Source organism: Lutra lutra, chromosome 18 (genome assembly GCF_902655055.1).
Source record: "Lutra lutra chromosome 18, mLutLut1.2, whole genome shotgun sequence".
Classification (NCBI taxonomy): Eukaryota; Metazoa; Chordata; class Mammalia; order Carnivora; family Mustelidae; genus Lutra; species Lutra lutra.
This window is the reverse complement of record NC_062295.1, coordinates 855,578-873,199: the sequence shown is the minus strand read 5'-3', so window position 1 is coordinate 873,199 and position 17,622 is coordinate 855,578. Positions and strand designations below refer to the sequence as shown.

The 17,622-nt window shown below is 64.5% G+C and overlaps 1 protein-coding gene across 1 annotated transcript; it reads right to left on the bottom strand.

Annotated features, from left to right (window-relative positions):
- Positions 1-6,913, bottom strand: SSTR5 (somatostatin receptor 5). The gene is made up of 2 exons (XM_047713893.1): positions 6,876-6,913; positions 1-2,445 (listed from the first exon to the last, which is right to left on the bottom strand). The coding sequence occupies exon 2, from the start codon at positions 2,394-2,396 to the stop codon at positions 1,299-1,301; it is 1,098 nt and encodes a 365-aa protein (XP_047569849.1). The 5' UTR covers positions 2,397-2,445; positions 6,876-6,913; the 3' UTR covers positions 1-1,298.
- Positions 6,914-17,622: the final 10,709 nt, after the last annotated feature.

Here is a 17,622-nt window from a genome sequence, read left to right as displayed (position 1 = left end):
TTTATTCTCTAATTTATTCGGGAGATCAGGTTGTCAAACACAAGCGGCCTCGTTACGCTATCATGTTTCCAGGCCTTGGCCTCTGTCCAGGGTCGGTGCGGCCCAGGCCACGCGGACCGAGCCTTTCCCCTGGCCGGCTTGCACCTGCTCCCTGTCCCCTCCTGCGTGCTGGAGGTCCTGTCCCAGGCAGACCCAGCGAGCCTGGAAGGGGTGGCACCAGGCACGGCTATCCAGACCGGACTGGGAACATGTGGACCCAGTGAGCCCCACGTTCTGGTCCTTCTCCAGCCTTGGCCAAGGCCCAAGGCACATGGGATCCCAGAAAGTCCCCAGCTGGCATCTTCTCCGGGACCCCATCGTGGGCCGGGGGCGGTGGGCGGGTGGTGCTCCCCGGGGGTGGATGGGGCTGCTCTCGTCTGGACGCTGCAGAATTCCTCGGGGCCTGGCGTTGGCCGGCATTTGCAGGCTCCCACACAGAGATCCTTCCCAGTGGCTGCTGCTTGTGATGGGGGCTGTTCCCCCCACTGCTGTGTCGCTAGTTCTCCTCATCGGCTCCTGTCCCCCACACTCTCCAGGCCAGAGTCCCTGACAGAGGAGGAGAGGTGGCTGTGGGTGCCCGCCCCCTCCCCAGGATGGCCTCTCCGATGCCCTAGGACCCAGAAGCCTGGGGGGCCGACTCTCCACCCCCCATTCAGCCACTTTGCTAGCCGCTCCCCCAACCCCCTCCCACCGTGGAACCGACCGTGACTGTGGCCAGCCAGTGGCGGGGAGTGGGCAGTGGGGGTTCTCCACAGCAACAGAGCTTTGCAGCCCCAGACGTCCCACCTGGGGTCCCAGCCCCCCTTTGCCGCCCTGCCAGCCGTGCCCGGCTTTGCCCCCTTGATCTGCCACCCCCAGAGTCAGCGGTCACAGGTCCTGGGGAGCCCAGTGCATCCACGTGTCTTTAATTTCAGACTCACACTCGACGCGGCCAGCCGGTGCAGGGCTATGTGAGGAGACACGGGGGACCAGAGGGCGGAGGCAAGTGGTCCCCAGCTCACACAGGGGGTCATGCCCCGACCTGGCAGAGCAGCACCGGCCGGGGACAGAGAAGGTCAAGATGTCACGAGCACGGCCCAGTCACCCGGCCTCTCCCGCCCACTCCCTCGCATCCCCAAACCCCACTGCGGGACCCACCACGGCCTCGGCCCTGGTGGAGCATCAGGCCATCGCAGGGGGTGGCTCGAATACTGGGGGAAGGCTCTGCCTGGCAGGGAATCCAGACGCCGCGGGGCGCCCCCCTCCCCCACCTGCGACCCTCACAGCCGGCTGGTCTGCATGACCCCATTGGCCTCGGAGCCGCACGCCGGCGGTGTGGCCTCCTGCAGCCGGCCGCTCTTGTCGGGCTGGGGCTCCGTGGCATCAGCGTCCTCGGCACCGGAGCTCTTGCGGAGGCACAGAACCTTCCGGAAGCTCTGGCGGAAGTTGTCGGAGAGGAAGCCATAGAGCACGGGGTTGGCGCAGCTGTTGGCGTAGGACAGGACAACCACGAAGAAGTAGGCGCCCGCGGCAACAGGCTCCTCGGGCAGGACGAAGGCCAGGTTGACGATGTTGACCACGAAAAAGGGCAGCCAGCAGCCCACGAACACCAGCACCACCACCACCACCATGCGGGTCACCTTACGCTCCGAGCGCCGCCGCGGGGCGCCCACGCGCACGCCCGACGCCTTCACCTTGACCACGATGAGCAGGTAGCACAGGCAGATGACCAGCAGGGGCCCGAAGAAGCCCAGCACCGACGTGTAGATGATGAACACGGCGCCCCACAGGCCCACGGGCTCCGGCCAGCTGAGGTTACAGGTGTCCCAGCCCTCCTGGATGTCCGCGAACACCACCAGAGGCAGGGACATGAGCAGCGAGAAGGCCCAGACCGCGGCGCTGGCCAGCTTGGCCACCCGGGGACGGCGCCAGCGGGCGGAGCGGATGGGGTGCACGACGGCCAGGTAGCGGTCCACACTCATGACGGTCAGGCAGAAGATGCTGGTGAACTGGTTGATGCCGTCCAGCGTCATGACCAGCCGGCACAGGACAGGGCCGAAGGGCCAGTAGGACACGGCGTTCTGCGTGGCCAGGAAGGGCAGCCCCAGCATGAGCAGCACATCAGCCACGGCCAGGTTCAGGATGTAGATGTTAGTGACTGTCTTCATCTTGGCGTGGCGCAGCACCACGTAGATGACCAGGGTGTTCCCGCCCAGCCCCGCCGCGCACACCAGCAGGTACAGCACAGGCACCACCACCGCGCGGGCCCCCGGCGACGGCGACGGCCCCGCCAGCGTCCCGTTCTCGCCAGCTGTGCTGGTGACCGCTGGGGAGGGGCTCCAGCTGACCGGCGTGGGGGCCGGGAACAGAGGCTCCATGGCGGCCACCGCGGGCCAGCAGGGTGAGCGCGAGCGCGGTGCGTCCTCTCTGTGGAGAAAAGGAGGGCGGCAGAACGGTTACGGCCCAGGGTGCTTCCTCCCCGGGGCCCCGCCTGCCTGGGAGGCACGGGATCACCCTGAGGCGAGTAAACATTGTTACTCCGTGTCCAGCTCAGGCGGGAGTCACATTAAGCAAATTGTTTGGAAAACCAACCTGGGGAGGAAGGAGCAGAGAGCCGGCACTGTGTCATCTGCTGCTCCCCCCACCCCACGGCATCCCGACAGCCCCGCCTGCCCCAGGACAACCCGCTGGGCAGCTTCCGCCTCCCTCGTCCCCTCGGGGCTCAGGGGCCTGGGGATGCTCTCACGGCCCCCATCTCGCCAGCAAGGACAGCGGATGGCACAGGACAGGTGGAGAAGGACAGGGCAGTGATGGGAAGACCAGGACCACAGCCTGGCACACGGCCCCCACGCCCAGGCAATGCCGGCTGGAGGCACAGTTACACCTGCTGGGCCCCCCTCTCCTGGGTGGCCTCCCGGAGCCCTCGGGAGGGTGCCAGGTCTTCCACATGGCCGAGGAGCCAGACCTCGGGCTGCAGAGGCTCTGGCAGCGTCCACCAGGCTCTCAGGAGCGCTGTCCCCTTGAGAGCCCCCGCAGAGCCCGCAGACCAGCCTGAGGAGTCGGTTCCCCCAGAGCTGCCCCGGCGGCAGCCTGTCTCAGGCTGAGGAGACAATGCAGGAAACCGCTCTGGGGGGCCGCGTCATCAGAGAGGCGAGAGACACACCAGGCGATCACCTCCACGGCCACGGACGGCGGCGTCTCTCAAGGCCCAGGCAGAGGGCGCGGAGTGGGAACGGGCAGACGAGGTCCTCCACGTGTGCCGTAAGCCAGCGAACACAGAGAACGCACAGAGAACCCCAGCCCGTGCCTCCGACCAGGAGGAAATGCTCCTGTGTAAGCGGGCGCCAGCCACTGGGACGCGGTGTATGTGGGGTTTTGCAGAGAAAGAGCAGAAAACTGAAATTCCTCTGTTCAAGGTCATGGGCACACATGTCCTTACAGTTTTTGTACTTTCCTGTATGTCTGAGGAGGTTCATGAAAGCGACGGTGCTCGGGAGAAGGTAAGCATCTCCACCGACAGGAGGGAGAGGGGAGGGGGCGTAGGCACCCGACACCCCAGCAGGCCATGTCACCCAGGGGGCGGGGGCCAGCCGGGAACCCCAGCAGACCTGGGGGCCCCAGCCAGGGCTACTCAGGCCTAGAGGCACCCCAGACCCCTGCTTGGCTGGTGTCCAGACCCACGAGACAAGCTGGGGAGCCCAGAATAAAGCCCAGTGACTGAGTCAGAAAGAAACCCTCAGCCCCAACTGGGCAGACACACTCACACCTCCGAGTTCACTCAGCTTACCGCCGCTAGTACGCGCGCCCCAGAAAGTCAGCGGTGGGGAGATGGGTCAGCGGCTTCATTTCTGACGGAATAAAAGTACTAGGTTTAAGATCTATTTAAATAAGTATGTGTAGGATCCTCAGTAAGGCATGGATAAAAATATTATGATACAAATTTGGCTCCTGTCTGAGAAGTAAAATGAACAAGTGTGTATTTTTGAAAGTTACAACTCTTGGGTGTGAAAAATCATTTGGACTTAAAAAAAAAATCACAAAAGTCAGAATCCACTCAGGTCTGGATATAGCTGAAGAGAGAATCGGGGAATGGGAGCGGGGCTGAGCGGACCCCCTGGGAGCGCGGGAGGCTGACGAGCCAGGTACGGGCAGCTGCAGGCGCCGCGGGATCCTCAAAGCAGCCCCAGGGATGAACACAGATAAAATAGCATCAGGGTCCACCTACACAACGTCAAGGGTGCAGAGAAAATCCTAGAGAATGCCAGCAGTGAAACAGGACAGGAACCCAGGCAGAACTTGGATCAGGACCAGAAAAACCAGTGGTTTCTGGACGCCAAGCACTGGGGAGAGACGCGGTCATGCTGGGGTCCACACCCGGAGGGGGCTCACCAGCAGGGGGCTGGGTTTGCCGCTCCCGGTGCTGAGCGCCCCGGCGTGACGTGGTGACCGGAGGCGAGGCGAGGGGCCGGCCGTAACTCAAACAGGGCAAGGTGCGATCTCTGGGGACAGCTGCATTTCCAGACAAAGCCAGGGCTCCCTTGGGTGGAAGGGGTGTTCCTGGGTTCAGGGGGCCCACCTTTCCCTGGATGCCCTGCTGGGAGGGTGGCCGGCGGCAGGCTTGCTCCCACAGGTGGCGATCAACCTGCTCGCCTCTGTACCCCAGGACCCTGCTCACATTTGGGGAAAAAAATACTCAAGAAGGGGCTTTCAGCTCACGCCGCGTGGGACCCCAGGGTGCTGGGTGGGGGAGAAGCAGCAGCCCCCAAAGGTGTTCGGTTCACCCGTGGAGGGAGGGGCGGCTATGAGCTCAGATGTGTCCCTGGCACATGGCAGCTGAACATGAGTTTGACCCTAAAAAGGCTGCTCAGGGCTCCTCTGAGACCCGCTCCTAGGCGTGCTGCCAACCCCCCAAGCCCCCCAACCCCTCAGACTGCACAGCGGTAAAGAACAAAATTAGGCCGCTATGGGCACGCCGGCCTCTGGGAACATAATTCTACAGGAGCCATTATTCAGAAGCGGCAATCTTGTTAGTCACAGAAATTACACTCGTGGAAAATTGTCCCTGGGGCCCTTCCTCCCGCAGCAGGGGACTTAGTGGGGGGAGGGGATATGGAATCAGCCATGGGCCTGCCCTGGGGCACTCCGGCCCAGAGGTCCCCACCAACACAGCCCAGGGAGAAGAACCCCCCCGCCCGCCCGCCCCACACCCCAGCCCACTGCTCTGAGCCCTGGTGGGTGCAGTGTCACGGGTCACGTGAAATAAAGCCGGGGTGTGCAAGCTGCCGTGGGCAGTGCCGACCACAGTGGGCGCCAAGTGATGGCCCCCACCCGCCTGCCCCCAAAGAGCCCAGCATCTCCCCAGCGTCAGAAAAGGGGCCTGCCGTGGGCTCCAAGGAGAAGGGTGCTGGAGGCTTCCCAGGGGTTTGGGGATGGGGATGGGCCCCAGCCTCTTCCAGACTGGCCCCACAGGAGGCCAGCAGGCCTGCATTGTCCACTCAGGGGCAGCAACAGCCAGAGTGGCTCAGTGCCCCTGGGGTCGCATCTCACCTGGAGCTACCCCCACCTGTGCAGGGCAGGGGCAAACCCTGGGCATGGTCCAACGCCCCCACATCCAGGCCTGCCCCCAGTGGCAACCACCCATCCCTCCCTGACACATGCCCCAAGGGCCTTACCGCAGATCTGGTCAGAGTGGTGTCCCTTCCCCTGGGGAGCCCGGCTTAGACGGGGAGGGGGGGGGCGCGTGGGCTGGCTTGGCGCAGCAAACAGACGGCTGGCCAGCACAGCCCCCTCCTCATTCCCGGCAGGGAGCCGAGGCCCTGCAAGGTGTTTCCAAGGCCCTGTTCCGTCTCCAGTACACTTTCTGGGAAATCTGGGTCATTTTACCAGGAACCCATGGAGGGTCATTGTCGTTGACGCTGTCAATCGCCACCGCACTGGAGGCTCCCCGTCCCCCCTGCCCAGGAAACTGTTCTCTGCAGACGGGCCTCACTCTCTGGCCTGCTGGGGCTCCCACCCCACGCCCTTCCTCAGGACCCCAGGTCAGCTTGCAGGCCTGGGACAGTGTTCCAGGCAGGTGGGCGGCGAGGGCCCCGCCTGGACCCCGGGGTGAGGAGACAGGGCGCAGGGCGAACTTTCAGGGCGTGCGCTCCCTTCTGGGGAAGGACTAGGAGGGCTCCAGGGCCCTGCTGCCGGCCCGGGAGATGCGGGGGCTCAGCTCCCGGGACCCCCAGAAGCTGGGCCTGCTCTTCCACCGCCGTCTCACAGCTCGCCGCCCGCCTCCCCCGGTGCGCCCCGGCGGACCCCACCTCAACTGGCCCGTGCCCCAGCCCCCCCCCCCCGCGCACGCGCCCTCGGACCCGCTTCCCCGTGCGCCCCGCGCCTCGCTCTCCCTCCGCTTCCGCTTCCCACTCCACTACCCCGCCAAGCCGCAGTCTCAGAAGGAACGAACCCACCCAGGCGCGCCGCCCACCCTCCGCAAGCCTCGGGGAGAGCCCAGCGGCGGCGCCCACCGCGAGGAGGTCGGGCCGGCAGAGGCGCGGCGGGCAGAGCGGCGGTCCCAGTCTCCCTGCTGCTTCGGCCCTGACCCGGGCGCACCCGGTGCAGCAAAGGTGAGGGCAGCCACGGAGCCGGAGGGGACGGAGCGACCCAGACTGGGGAGCAGACGGAAGGGCAGGGGAGGCCCCCGGGCCGGTGGCAGGTGAGCCCCAGGGGAAAGCAGGGAAAGCGCCGGGGGGACAGGGGGCGCCTCCGGCCGGGGCCGCGCGGGGCTTAGCGCCGGGTAGTTAAGACCCCCCAGGGGATAACCGGGAGCTGCGCGGCCGAGGCGACAGCGGAGGGCAGGGGCGCGCGGCACTCACCCAGCGGCGGGAGCCAAGTGCCCGCGCTGCGCTCGCTCCGGGTTCCGAGCTCGGGGCTTGGGGCGCGGGCTGGTAGGCGGGGCGAGCGCGGCGGGAGGGGGGCGGGTGGGCGCAGGGCGGGGCCGACACTAGACACCCCGAGCCTCTCGGATCTGTTCCCGGTCCTTCCCGAAGCCAGCGCACGTTCATCCCACAGCGTTTGCCCCACTCGCTCCTAGGAGAGCGGCGCCCCCAGCTCCTCCTCTTCTGTCCGCCCTGGCCACCGTCCTGAGCTTGGAGGGTCCCGCCCCCAGCAGGGCCAGAGGGGCACCCCCGTAGCGCTCTCTTGAAAGTCTAAGGATGGGGAGGTGGTCCTCCCTTGGGAAAAGCGCTGGAGGCCTATGCCAGACGGGTGGAATGAACGGTGCCAGGGATGGGGGGTCAGGACGGTGGAGGGGCACAGTGGAGGGGCACTGGATGGCCCCAGCTGGCTGCATGGTTTGGGGATTTCCCGGATGCTGTCTTCACTCTGTAGGGTCTCCCCCTGGCAGGGATCCCAGTCACCTGATCAAAACACAGTTGCAGGGTCTCACACCTGGGGTCTTGGTTTCGGCGGGGCAGCAGGCCTGAGAATCTGCCTTTCGCACAAGTTTCCGGGAGCTGCCGGTGTGGCTGCGGGTCAGGGTGGCCTCATTTTGAGCCGCTGATTTGAACCGGTGTTCTGAGCACCTGTGCTCTGTTAAGCAGGAGGGCCGGTGGGTGTCTGGCCGTTCGCCCAGCGCCCTGACCCTGATGGCATCTTGGGGAGCCTGGCCATTGGCTGAAAGAAGAGGGGCCCCTAGATGGTAGAGACCCCAAGACACCAGGACCCTTCCCCATAGATGCAGAACAGCCACACGCTGTGTGTCGGGCAGGGGGCCTGGCAGTGCACTGACTGTGCATCTAGAAGTACTTCTCTTCTCTGTGCTTTTCTGAGACGTCACATCTTGTGGAAGGAGCATGGCTTGTGTGTTTCATCGAGGAAAAACATTTACGGAACCAAGGAGTCCAGCCTGGAGGCGAGGGCCTGCTTTCTTGCAGGCTCCACACGGGGAGGCTGGGCTGCTCCCTGAAGCACACAGACCCCCTCGCCAGCCAGCCAGCCTCGCCCCTGGGTGGTCTCAGCCGGGTGCTGCCGCGGGCTGCAGTGGGAAAGGAAGGACGGCGCCCGGAGAGGTGGCCCGCCCATCCTCCTGCCCACCCCCCTGTTGCCCCATCTCCTGGCGTGAGTCCCCAGAAGGAGCAGGTGAGGGGACATCTGGGTACACTCTGCAGAGGTCAGGACAGCACTGGAGCGAAGGGTGAGGATTAGTGGGAGCCATGGCAACAGGGCAGTGGCCCCATGGTCTCCCCAGGGACAGTCCTAGCCCGCCTGAATGGGGACCACCATCCTGGCTGTGAGCCCCACCATGGTCCTGATTCCCCCCTGTGCGGGTCTGAGGCTGAAGCCGTGGGACACAGCCTGCCTCCCCTCCCCCTCACAGCCACGCGAGCCCGCCTGGGCCTCTGGCTGAGCCTCCCTCTGATTATTCACCAGCCACGGAGGCTGACTCTGGTTCACCTAGAGACACCCCGGAGGCCCCTGTGTGTGTCCCCAGGAGAGTCCCCGGGCTGGGGCGGGCCCTGGGGAGGCGGACGGGAGGCCTTCTCTGTCCTCTGGCCAGGCGGGCCCTCTCTCCCCTCCTTGGAGACCGAATCTTTGTCCTAGCCTTATCCTTGCTCAGCACAGCCCAGTTAATTAACCTGTCCACACAAAAGCCCCTTCCTCCAGGAAGCCCCCCACCCTGGCTGCCGCACCATGGTTCTTTGTCGCCCTGCCACCCGCTGCTCCTACACCACATCCTCTCGGTAATGTCCGTCCTGGTTGCAGAGGCCGTGAGTGTTGGTGAGTGTGTGCGCCCCCCACCCCGGGCTCCCGGGAAGCACTGGGCCTTCTGCGGGGGCCCGTGGTTGGCTGCCATTCCTGACCACAGTCTCAGGCTTCAGGGGGCACCAGGTGACAGGGCACTTTGAATGCAGCTTCCCAGGCTACCCCAGGTTTCTGAAGGGGAGGCTTCAGCCCATGGGCACCTACGGGGCACCACGCTGTGCCCCGCACCATCCAGGCCTGGGTGTGGAGTGGGGAGCAGAGACCCAGCCCCTGGTAAAGGGGCCACAGCCTGGCTCGGCTCCGGGCAAGAGGAGGAGGAACCCTTGAGTGGAACGTCCCGCAGAGACACCGCAGTCAGCGCACCCCCCAGGGCATTTCTGGGACCCCACCGGGCGCCATCCCCAACAAGACAGCTCTTCCCTCCCAGGGGGCTGCACCGCCCAGGGAAGGCCTCAGATGGCCCCCAGCACCCTGGGGGGCTCAGCAGGGGCCCCAGTCCCACTCCGCTGTTGCCTCCCCGGGACACCGCAGGCAGTCAAGGTGGAGGCCTGTGGCCAGACCCCCGCCCCCTGATGGAGGGCACATGCCAGGGCCTGTGAGAGAAGGGGGTCAGACACCGGGTGGGCCCAGCTGCCCGGCACACGTGGAACCCTCTCCATCCTGTGGCCTGGAAGTAAGAGGCAGGGCTCGCCGCTACCTCCTTTGAAAGTGGGGAAACAGAGGCGGCAAGGGGCGTGGCTGGGTGCAAAGCAGAGGTGGGCTGGGGTCCAAGTCCCTGGACACAACCAGGGCCTTGTTCAGACCCGTCCGCTGTCCCCCGTGTGGAGGGCCTCTGCAGTTGGGAGGAGGGGACGGACTGAGTCTGTCCCACCCTGTGTGTCGCAGCTGCAGCCCCCCGGGACCTTCCCTGTCCTAGAGGCTGGGTCCCCGAGAGGCCAGGCCTGGTCTCAGCTCTGGCAGGGCCTGGATCGTCCCAGTAGAAGCCTCTCGGGATGACTCAGCAGCCCCACTCTTGCCAGAGACTCCCCATAAGGCGGGACTGGTTTCCCCACCTCCCCACCGGCTGTGCCGGCTTGGCGTTCAGGCCACCGTGTCCCTGGCTCTGGGCTCAATCTTGGGGGGTGGGGGGTTTGATGTGGCCGTTTCCAGGGCTGCCCTGCCTGGGTGCTGGGCACCGGGTCCTGGGGCAGGGCCACGCCTGGCCCTGGGTACAGGTGTCAGGTCTGACTCAGTGGCAGGGTGTGACGGCGGGCCACGAGAGGGAGGAGGAAGGTGGTGAGCTTCTGAAATTAGCCACGGTGTGGAGGAAGGAGTAAACCGCCCTGTTTGCTGATGGTGCCACGGGTCTAGCAGAAACTAGCCAAGCACGGGCCCTGTGGCCAGAGCTGCCCGGGAGCTGGGCTGTCAAGGACAACGAGGCAAACACGGCTCTCCCGGGCACAGGAGCAGTGAACTCCAGGAACCGGGGCAGAGGCAGCAGGGCAGAGAGCGTCAGCCCTGCCCGAAGGCAAAGACCAGAGCTTTCCTTGCTGACTGACTGAGGGGGTACCGGGAGATGAGGGGGGTGACCTGACCTTGGAAGCCAAGCGACAAGGATGGGGAGAGATGACACCTCCCCACTGGGGAAGAGGGCAAGAGGCAGCCGGCTCCGGAACATTCCGTGTGGCCGGGGAGAACGGTGGCTCTCCCTTCCCACACAGGCTGCTCTAGAGGCGCGCTGGGTCTTCAGGCCCCGAGGAGGTTTGGACCGGCGTCCACCTCCACCACCCGGAACTCCCTGGGGGTCAGTGACAGGAAACACCCGAAGGAGATGGGCACAGGGCAAGCTCCAGGCCCAGGGAGCAGCTGGCCGGCCGAGCTCCTCCAGGGGTCCGGGGCTGGCCTGCTGGGGACGAGAGACTGAACGACGTCCGACCAGCCACATGTGGTAGGAGAATCCTGACCCAGAGCGTGCCCACACCAGCCCAGACCACAGCCTCCGCGGTGCGGTCAGTCACCTCGGCGACCTTAAGCTGCCCCTCTTCCGCCAACCGCATGTGTCCCCAAACCCATCACGCGGGAGGCCTCCCTCTGGGCAGCCAGCCCCGCCTTCACCAGACGCCCCTGCGGGTGGCCGCCCTCCCACCAAGACGCTCCCCACAGCCCAGTGCCCCTGGGCGTCTCTGCGGGACAGACACGGTGACGGTGGGTGGCTCCTGTCGGGGCTGGCATCTCGGTTCCCATGTGGGTCTGGAGCTGGTCAGGCTTCGGCAGCGGGGGTGCTCTCGTGGGGCTGGCCCTGAGCCCGCGGGATCCCCGCCATCTGTGGCTGCGGGAGTCAGAGCTGTGCCGGCGCCCGGGGACGGCTGGGGGCGCAGGTACCCCTGCGCTCAGAGGTGGAGTGCTGGGGGTGTTGGGAGTGGAATGCTGGAGCAGAGGCAGGTGGCCGGGCCCGTGTGGGACCTGGCTCTGTCGTTCCTCAGGACCCCACGCTGCACGACTCTCCATCTGCTTCCCGATGTGGTCTTCGAACGGCGTTTTCTAAGTGAGCTCTGACAGCACAGCGGGGCTGCGGGGCCGACCTGGGGTGTTCCCCTCGCCCCGCGTGCGTGTGGCTCCCGGGGCTGCTGGCACACAGGGCCACCGACCGGGGTTTAACACAAGCAGAGACGCGTGCTCTCGCCGTCTGGAGGCCGGAAGTCCGAAATCAGCCGTCCGCAGGCCTGTGCTCCCTCCAAGGCTCGCGGGCAGACTCTGGGCCTCGCCTCTCCCCGAGTCTGGTGTTGGGGCGATCCTTGGCATCCTTCGGCTCATGGCCCCATCGCTGCCAGCTCTGCCAACGCCTGCATGTGGCCTCCCCGTGTCCGTGTCCCTCTGCGCCCTCCTCTTCTGAAGCCGCCAGTCCTCGGACGCAGGCCCCGCTAACCTGGCATGATTTCACCTGAAGACCCTTAGTCACGTCTGCACAGGTGCTGTTCCCAGATAAGTCACATTCTGAGGTTCCAGGTGGCTATACCTGTGGGGTACGTCCCCCAGGCCACCAGGTGAGCGCGGGATGGGTGCGGCGGAGTGAGCGGTCAGGGCAGTGGCACTGTCTCTGGTGGTGGCACTGGCGGTGCTCCGAGGCCCATGAGGGGCCGGGACCCCCCAGCCCCCCTTCCTACTCAGGTGACTTCGTGCAAGCCAGCCGCAGTGATGTGTGTCGCTGACTAGAGGGAGACCCAGCGCTCGCGCCCTCGGGGCTGCCAGGGCCGCCTCCCCTCACAGGCCTGCGCAGGCGCGTGCGAGCCGCGGGCATCCGGACGCAGGTGCGGGCGAGCCCGGTGACGTCACTGAGCGGGGCCTGCGCCTGCGTTCACAGGGAGGGACGTGGATGGCACGGTCCATGCTAATCATTTAAGCCTTCCGTGTGTCCTTACTTAGAGCAACAGTAAGTAAGCAAGCGAAGACACCAGGACGGGGCGGCAGCTTGGCCGGAACCCAGCGAGGCGTGGGCCCTGGGTCTGCGACGGCCGGGCCCGGCGGCATCTGGAGGGGGGCCACCTGCCCCTGCTCTGTCTCTGTCCCCACCCTGCGCCCCCAGATGCTTCGGGAAGCCGGCGGCAGGCAGGCAGCCAGGACAGGAGCAGCTCAGACGGGAGGAGGCGTAAGTTCCGGATCTGAGTCAGGCCCCGGGGAGGACGAGGCCTGGAGGGGACAGGCTGCGAGGACGGGGCCCCCACAGACACCTGCTTGGTTAGTGGCCCGACTGCAGCCCGAAAGTGGCAACTAGTCCCCTTGTCGCTTTCCTTAATTAGCGTAGATCCACATGTCCTTTCTCTTAGGGCAGTGTTAGGGTTACAGAACACGGGCGGATGGCAGAGGGTGCCACGTGCCTCTCTCGCACACGCCCACGGTGTCTCCCAGACGGACATCGGCAACTGTGTGATACGCTCGCTGTCACGGAGGTAGGGCGACGGGTGATACGGACGCAGGACGAGTCTCGGAAGTCCGCGATCTCCGTCGGGGCTGGTGCCCCGCGCTGGGCGCTCTGGGGGCCCGACGGAGGCGCGGAGACGTGGAACCACCATCGCAGTGTGGGACAGACTAGTTTCACTGTCTGAAAAGTCTCTGTGCTCTGCCTTTTCCTCCCGTCCTTTCCCCCAACCCCGGGAAACGGCTTTTCCTTTTCTCTTTTTTGCCGGACGTAGCTTTTGCCATTTCCAGAGCGTCACGTAGCTGGAATCCCACAGCCTGTGCCTTTCCCGGTGGCTTCTTTCCTTTGGCGATAGCAGGTCCCTCCGTGTCTTCCCATGGCTCGGAGCTCCTTCCTTTTTGGCGCCGAGCGATCGCTCGTTGTGTGGATGGACGCCGGGGGTTTATGCCCTCGCCTGCTGAAGGACGGCGGAGTCGCTCCCGGACCCCTGTCCTTCTAAGGGCAGGCAGTGCTCACACAGTGCCCCCTGCTGCCCCCAGGGCCTGGTCCCCCCTTGCCCGGGGGGGCGGGGTCCATCCTCAGAACAAGAACATCCTCCCCTGGCCAGGCCTGGCATGGGGCAGGCATGCTCCAGGTTCTCCGCTAGTGTTAGATGGCCGAATGGGTCTTTCCCAAAGAATGCTAGTCCTGGAACCCAGGGGCCAAATAAGTCAACTTTCTGGGCAGTCGAGCCTTGCCACCTCCTCCAGGAAGCTCTCCTCCTCGGAGTTCTCTGGCCATTATGGGCTCTCCAGTGTTAAAGAGCCTGGCGAAACATTATCCCCCAAAATTCATGTCCACCCAGAACTTCAGGATGTGACCTTCCTTGTAAACAGGGTCTCTGCCTATGTCATTAATGAAGGATCTGGACACAAGGCCTCGAATCCAGAGACAAGTGTCCTTATAAGAAGAGGCCCAGATGCACAAAGGAGAAGCCACGTGAAGGCAGAGGCCGAGACGGAAGGGACGTGGCCACAAGCCCAGGATCGTCCGGAGCCACTGGAAGCTGGGAGAGTCAGCAAGGACCGGCCCCAGCTCCCCTCATCCTGGGGGCGTCTCCTACACCTGCCCTGGGCCCACGTCCTGACGGCTGCCTGGTCCCCCGTGGCCCCAGCTCCTGGGTGGAAGGAAGGGCTGCTCCCTGCGGGGCAGGGAGAGGAGCCCCTGCACCTCCCCACGCCCTCCCCTTGCCCCGACACCGGACACGGCTGACCCACGCGCGCGTTGCCGCTTTCCACGATACCCAGGGGTTGGTGTTGACTCACACGAAGCCTGTTGCTTGGTTTCCCACCCAAGGGCAACTCGGAAGGAGAACGTTGTCTTGGATTTGTCCTCATCAATCAGCTTTCAAGTCAGTAAAAAAGTTCATTTTGCTCATCAGATGCCTGTGGAACGTTCCCTTTTCTAACATGTCCAAATTCAGTGACTCATCAAGGTAACCTCAACCGTTTACATCTGAAAGTCAAATGGCCTTTGGAGACAGTCGCTCAGCAGAGAAGTCATTCATCAGGAGGAAAACAGAAGTCTGTCCTGCTCTAGCTCAGTGGCAAGGCACGGGGGCCGATAGCCGCAGAGACAGTGGCCTGTGGGCACCAGCCGCCCTCAGCTCCCGCAGGCTGGTCGCCCTTGTCTCCAGCGGAGGAACACAAACGCGGGCTCGCGCGTGCCGGTCCATGGGGGCCGGGCGGGGGACTGAGGTGAGGGACAAGCTCCTTGACGTCCAGGCAGCAGAGATGTGAGGTGGGGTCCCCTGCACCCACTAAGTGGGAGGGTCCCTGAGCTCCAGCCTGGGCAGCCCTTTGAGCACACACAGGTCACACACGCTCTCGGCAAGCTCCAGGGACAAATGGCCCGGGCCCGGGCCACATGGCGAGGGGGTTAGAGGGGTTCAGTGCTGTAACTGAGGACTGCAAACCCGGAGGCAGGGGGTGCAGGGGCGGGGGACCTTAAAACCCCAGAGATTGATTCTCTCGTTCTGGAGATGGAAGTCGAAACCAAGGAATTGGCAGACTGTGCCCTGCTCCGGGGGGGACCCTTGCTGCCTCGCCCCTGTTTTCGGCCATCTGTGGCTCATACCTGCATCTCCCCTGACTTCTGCTCCCCTCCCTGCGAGTCTTCGTCTGGGGCTCTCCCTCCGTCCAGGGGTACTGGCCACCGGGGCAGGGCCCACCCCGATCCAGGGAGACTCTGACCGACTGACGTCACAGCATCTGCAAAGACCGGATGTGCGCCCGTTACAGGGGAGGAGATTCCGATGTACCTTCTGGGGAGCACGACTCACCCTGCTTCCCAGCTTCTGCGTACCAGAGCCTCTAGCTGTCATTGGCTCCTCCCTGGGGCTCAGAGCTGCTCCCTGCACCCACCTCTGCCAAGGGGTCACGCGGAACAAGGGGGGTGGCGTGGGGGCACTAGCCCATCCCCCAGTGGAAAAAAAAGCCTCAGGGAGGGGCTTTGCCCACCACCCCCACCTGCCAGGCTGCTGGGCTCCCCAGGGAACTGCTCGGAGGGCGTCCCCAAGAGGAGGGAACACCCCTGTGATGCCCCCACTCCACGTGCCAGACCAGTTTTGTTATCCGCTCTTCAAGAGCCAAGCCCTGGCTGGTGGCTGACGGTGACCAGGTGTCGGCTCCAGGCCTCAGCAGGGCACCAGGAAGGCTCCTCCAAGTGACTGGGCAGGGTCCCCAGAGGCTGGCAGACCGTCCATTTGCACATTAGCTCTGTGAGCCTCTCAGAGGCGTCCTGGAGGCACGCAGGAGCCGTAGTCTCTAACTTCATTAGGAATGGCAAGACCAAAGGCGGCCTGAGTTTTGAGTCTGCTGCCCACTGCCCACCCCACCCCCATCTGCCCCGGGTTTGGAACCCTCCCCATCTCGGGTATTCGGGCTGCAGAGGGGGTCTTGTCCATTGAGAAGCGGCCCCCAATGTCACCAGGGTCACCCCACGGTGCTGGGCATGCTTGTCTGAGGCAGGATGCTGGGGCCTGGCTCTTGAGGGTCTGTCTCATTCAGTGCTGCCCCGGGGTGTCAGGTCCTTCTCCACCTGCGGGTGGGGTGGATGGGAGGGTTTGCTGGAAGCAATAACAAGATTTCCTCTGAGCCTCCGGCTCCACCTGAGCCTTTCGCATCCATTATCCCACAAGGGAGGTGCCTGGTACCACCTAGAGGTGAGGAGATAGCCTTGGAGGTGCTCAGCCTTGCCCACCACCCCAGCTGATAAGCTACAACCTGAATTCTGACTGGGATGCTGAGGTCTGTTCCTGTACCAGGAACCGCTGCCTCCCTCCCTGGGGCTTGGCCTCGGGGCGCTCTCGGCGACTCCGTGAGTGGGGACAGAGGATACAGAGACAACCCGGGCTCCGGCCAAGGCAGATGTGTCCACCCCAGAAGAAATGATCCCCGATGAAGATGAGCTCACACCGTGGGGGCACCTTAAGAACGAGAAGTAACAGCAGAACGTTCAGAAGAGATCATATAGCCAGCCTAAAACGTTTAACAAGATAGAAGTGGAAATCACACCCAATGTAATAGCTTGAACAAAGACCCAGAACAAAAACAACCAAATAGAACCTTCAGGATGAGAAGTAGGGTTATTGGCTTACTCAGGAGTTTAGATGTGGGGGAGTCAGACGAGGAAGGGAGCTGAGAGACAGGCCTGGGCAAATCACCCAGACAACACCTCCCCACCCCCTGAAAACCGGGTGAGAGGCAGAGGAGAGGCAGAACGAAGAATTTTCATGCTGAAGATACAGGCGAAGTCCCAGCAGAATGGGAGAGCAGGAGCTGAGACCTAGACCCAACCAGGACAGCGAGGGGCATCCAGAAATACATGCTGGGGGCCCCTGAACCCCCCCCCATGCTGAGTGCTCACATCTGTGACCATCAGGAGAGCTGCAGACGTAAAGCCCCCACCCAGCATGGCCCCTCCGGGTGGGTGGGTGGGCCGACAGGATTTCTGCCTGTAGGAGTAGCCCTTGGTCCCAGAGGGGCTCCCAAGCAGGTCTAGGAACTACCCCCAGGGGTCTGGCTGATCAGGGCAGGCAGAAGGGGGCATCCAGGGTCAGCAGCCCGCTAACCTGTGGCTTGGCCTTGACCCCTTCACACCAGGCATTTGATGGTAGGGTGTGGGCCGGGACACGGGAGGGGTCACTCAGGTGTTCCTAGGAAACGTCCATAGCCATCTATAAACCTCCCGGCCTGTGCTGCCATCCAACTGCCACTGTGAGAACCAACTGGACAGCAAATTAAGGCGTTAGCCAAGGACCAAATAGAAGCTCTGGACATGGCTGGAGGGGAGGGGGCACGGCCACAAGGGTCCAGCCCCCACCTCCGCCTTGTCTCCCAACGCCTTGCTCAGTTCACAGCCATCGGCTCCGCCCCCGACACCATCCCCTTGTGAGATCCTCTTTCTGGGACCCCCGTGTCCTCTGCTGCCTTCCCTCCATATGTCCTGGGCCCCAGGGGTGGAGGATGTCCCAGCCTTCCCCTTCCTCCCAACACCTCCCTCCCTCCCTCCCAGGACCCTCACCTGGGGACCAGGGGGAGCAGAAGGCACAGCAGCACTGCACGCAGGACACCTCCCCTCCCCAAGAGCAACTGACCACCTACTAGCAGTCTGGGGGAGCCAGAGCCAGGGGCTGATGAGGGCACCGCTGGATCCCGGGCAGGGGCTGTCCCCTAGCTGCCCTCGCGCATCCCTTCTCTCCCCTGACAAGCCCCGCCCCTGGGGGACACCTGGGGGACACCTGGGGGGCTGGCACGCTCAGCCCCCAGCCTGCGGATCTCGGAGTCAGCCGAGGCCCCGGCATCCGCCGGCCTCTGGCACCATCTGCTGGTCACTGCGGGAGCCGGGCCTGCGGGCTGCGAAGGAGCCAGGCCGCCCTAGCCACAGGGCTCCCCACGGGGAGGGCGGGAACCAGGAGAGCTGGG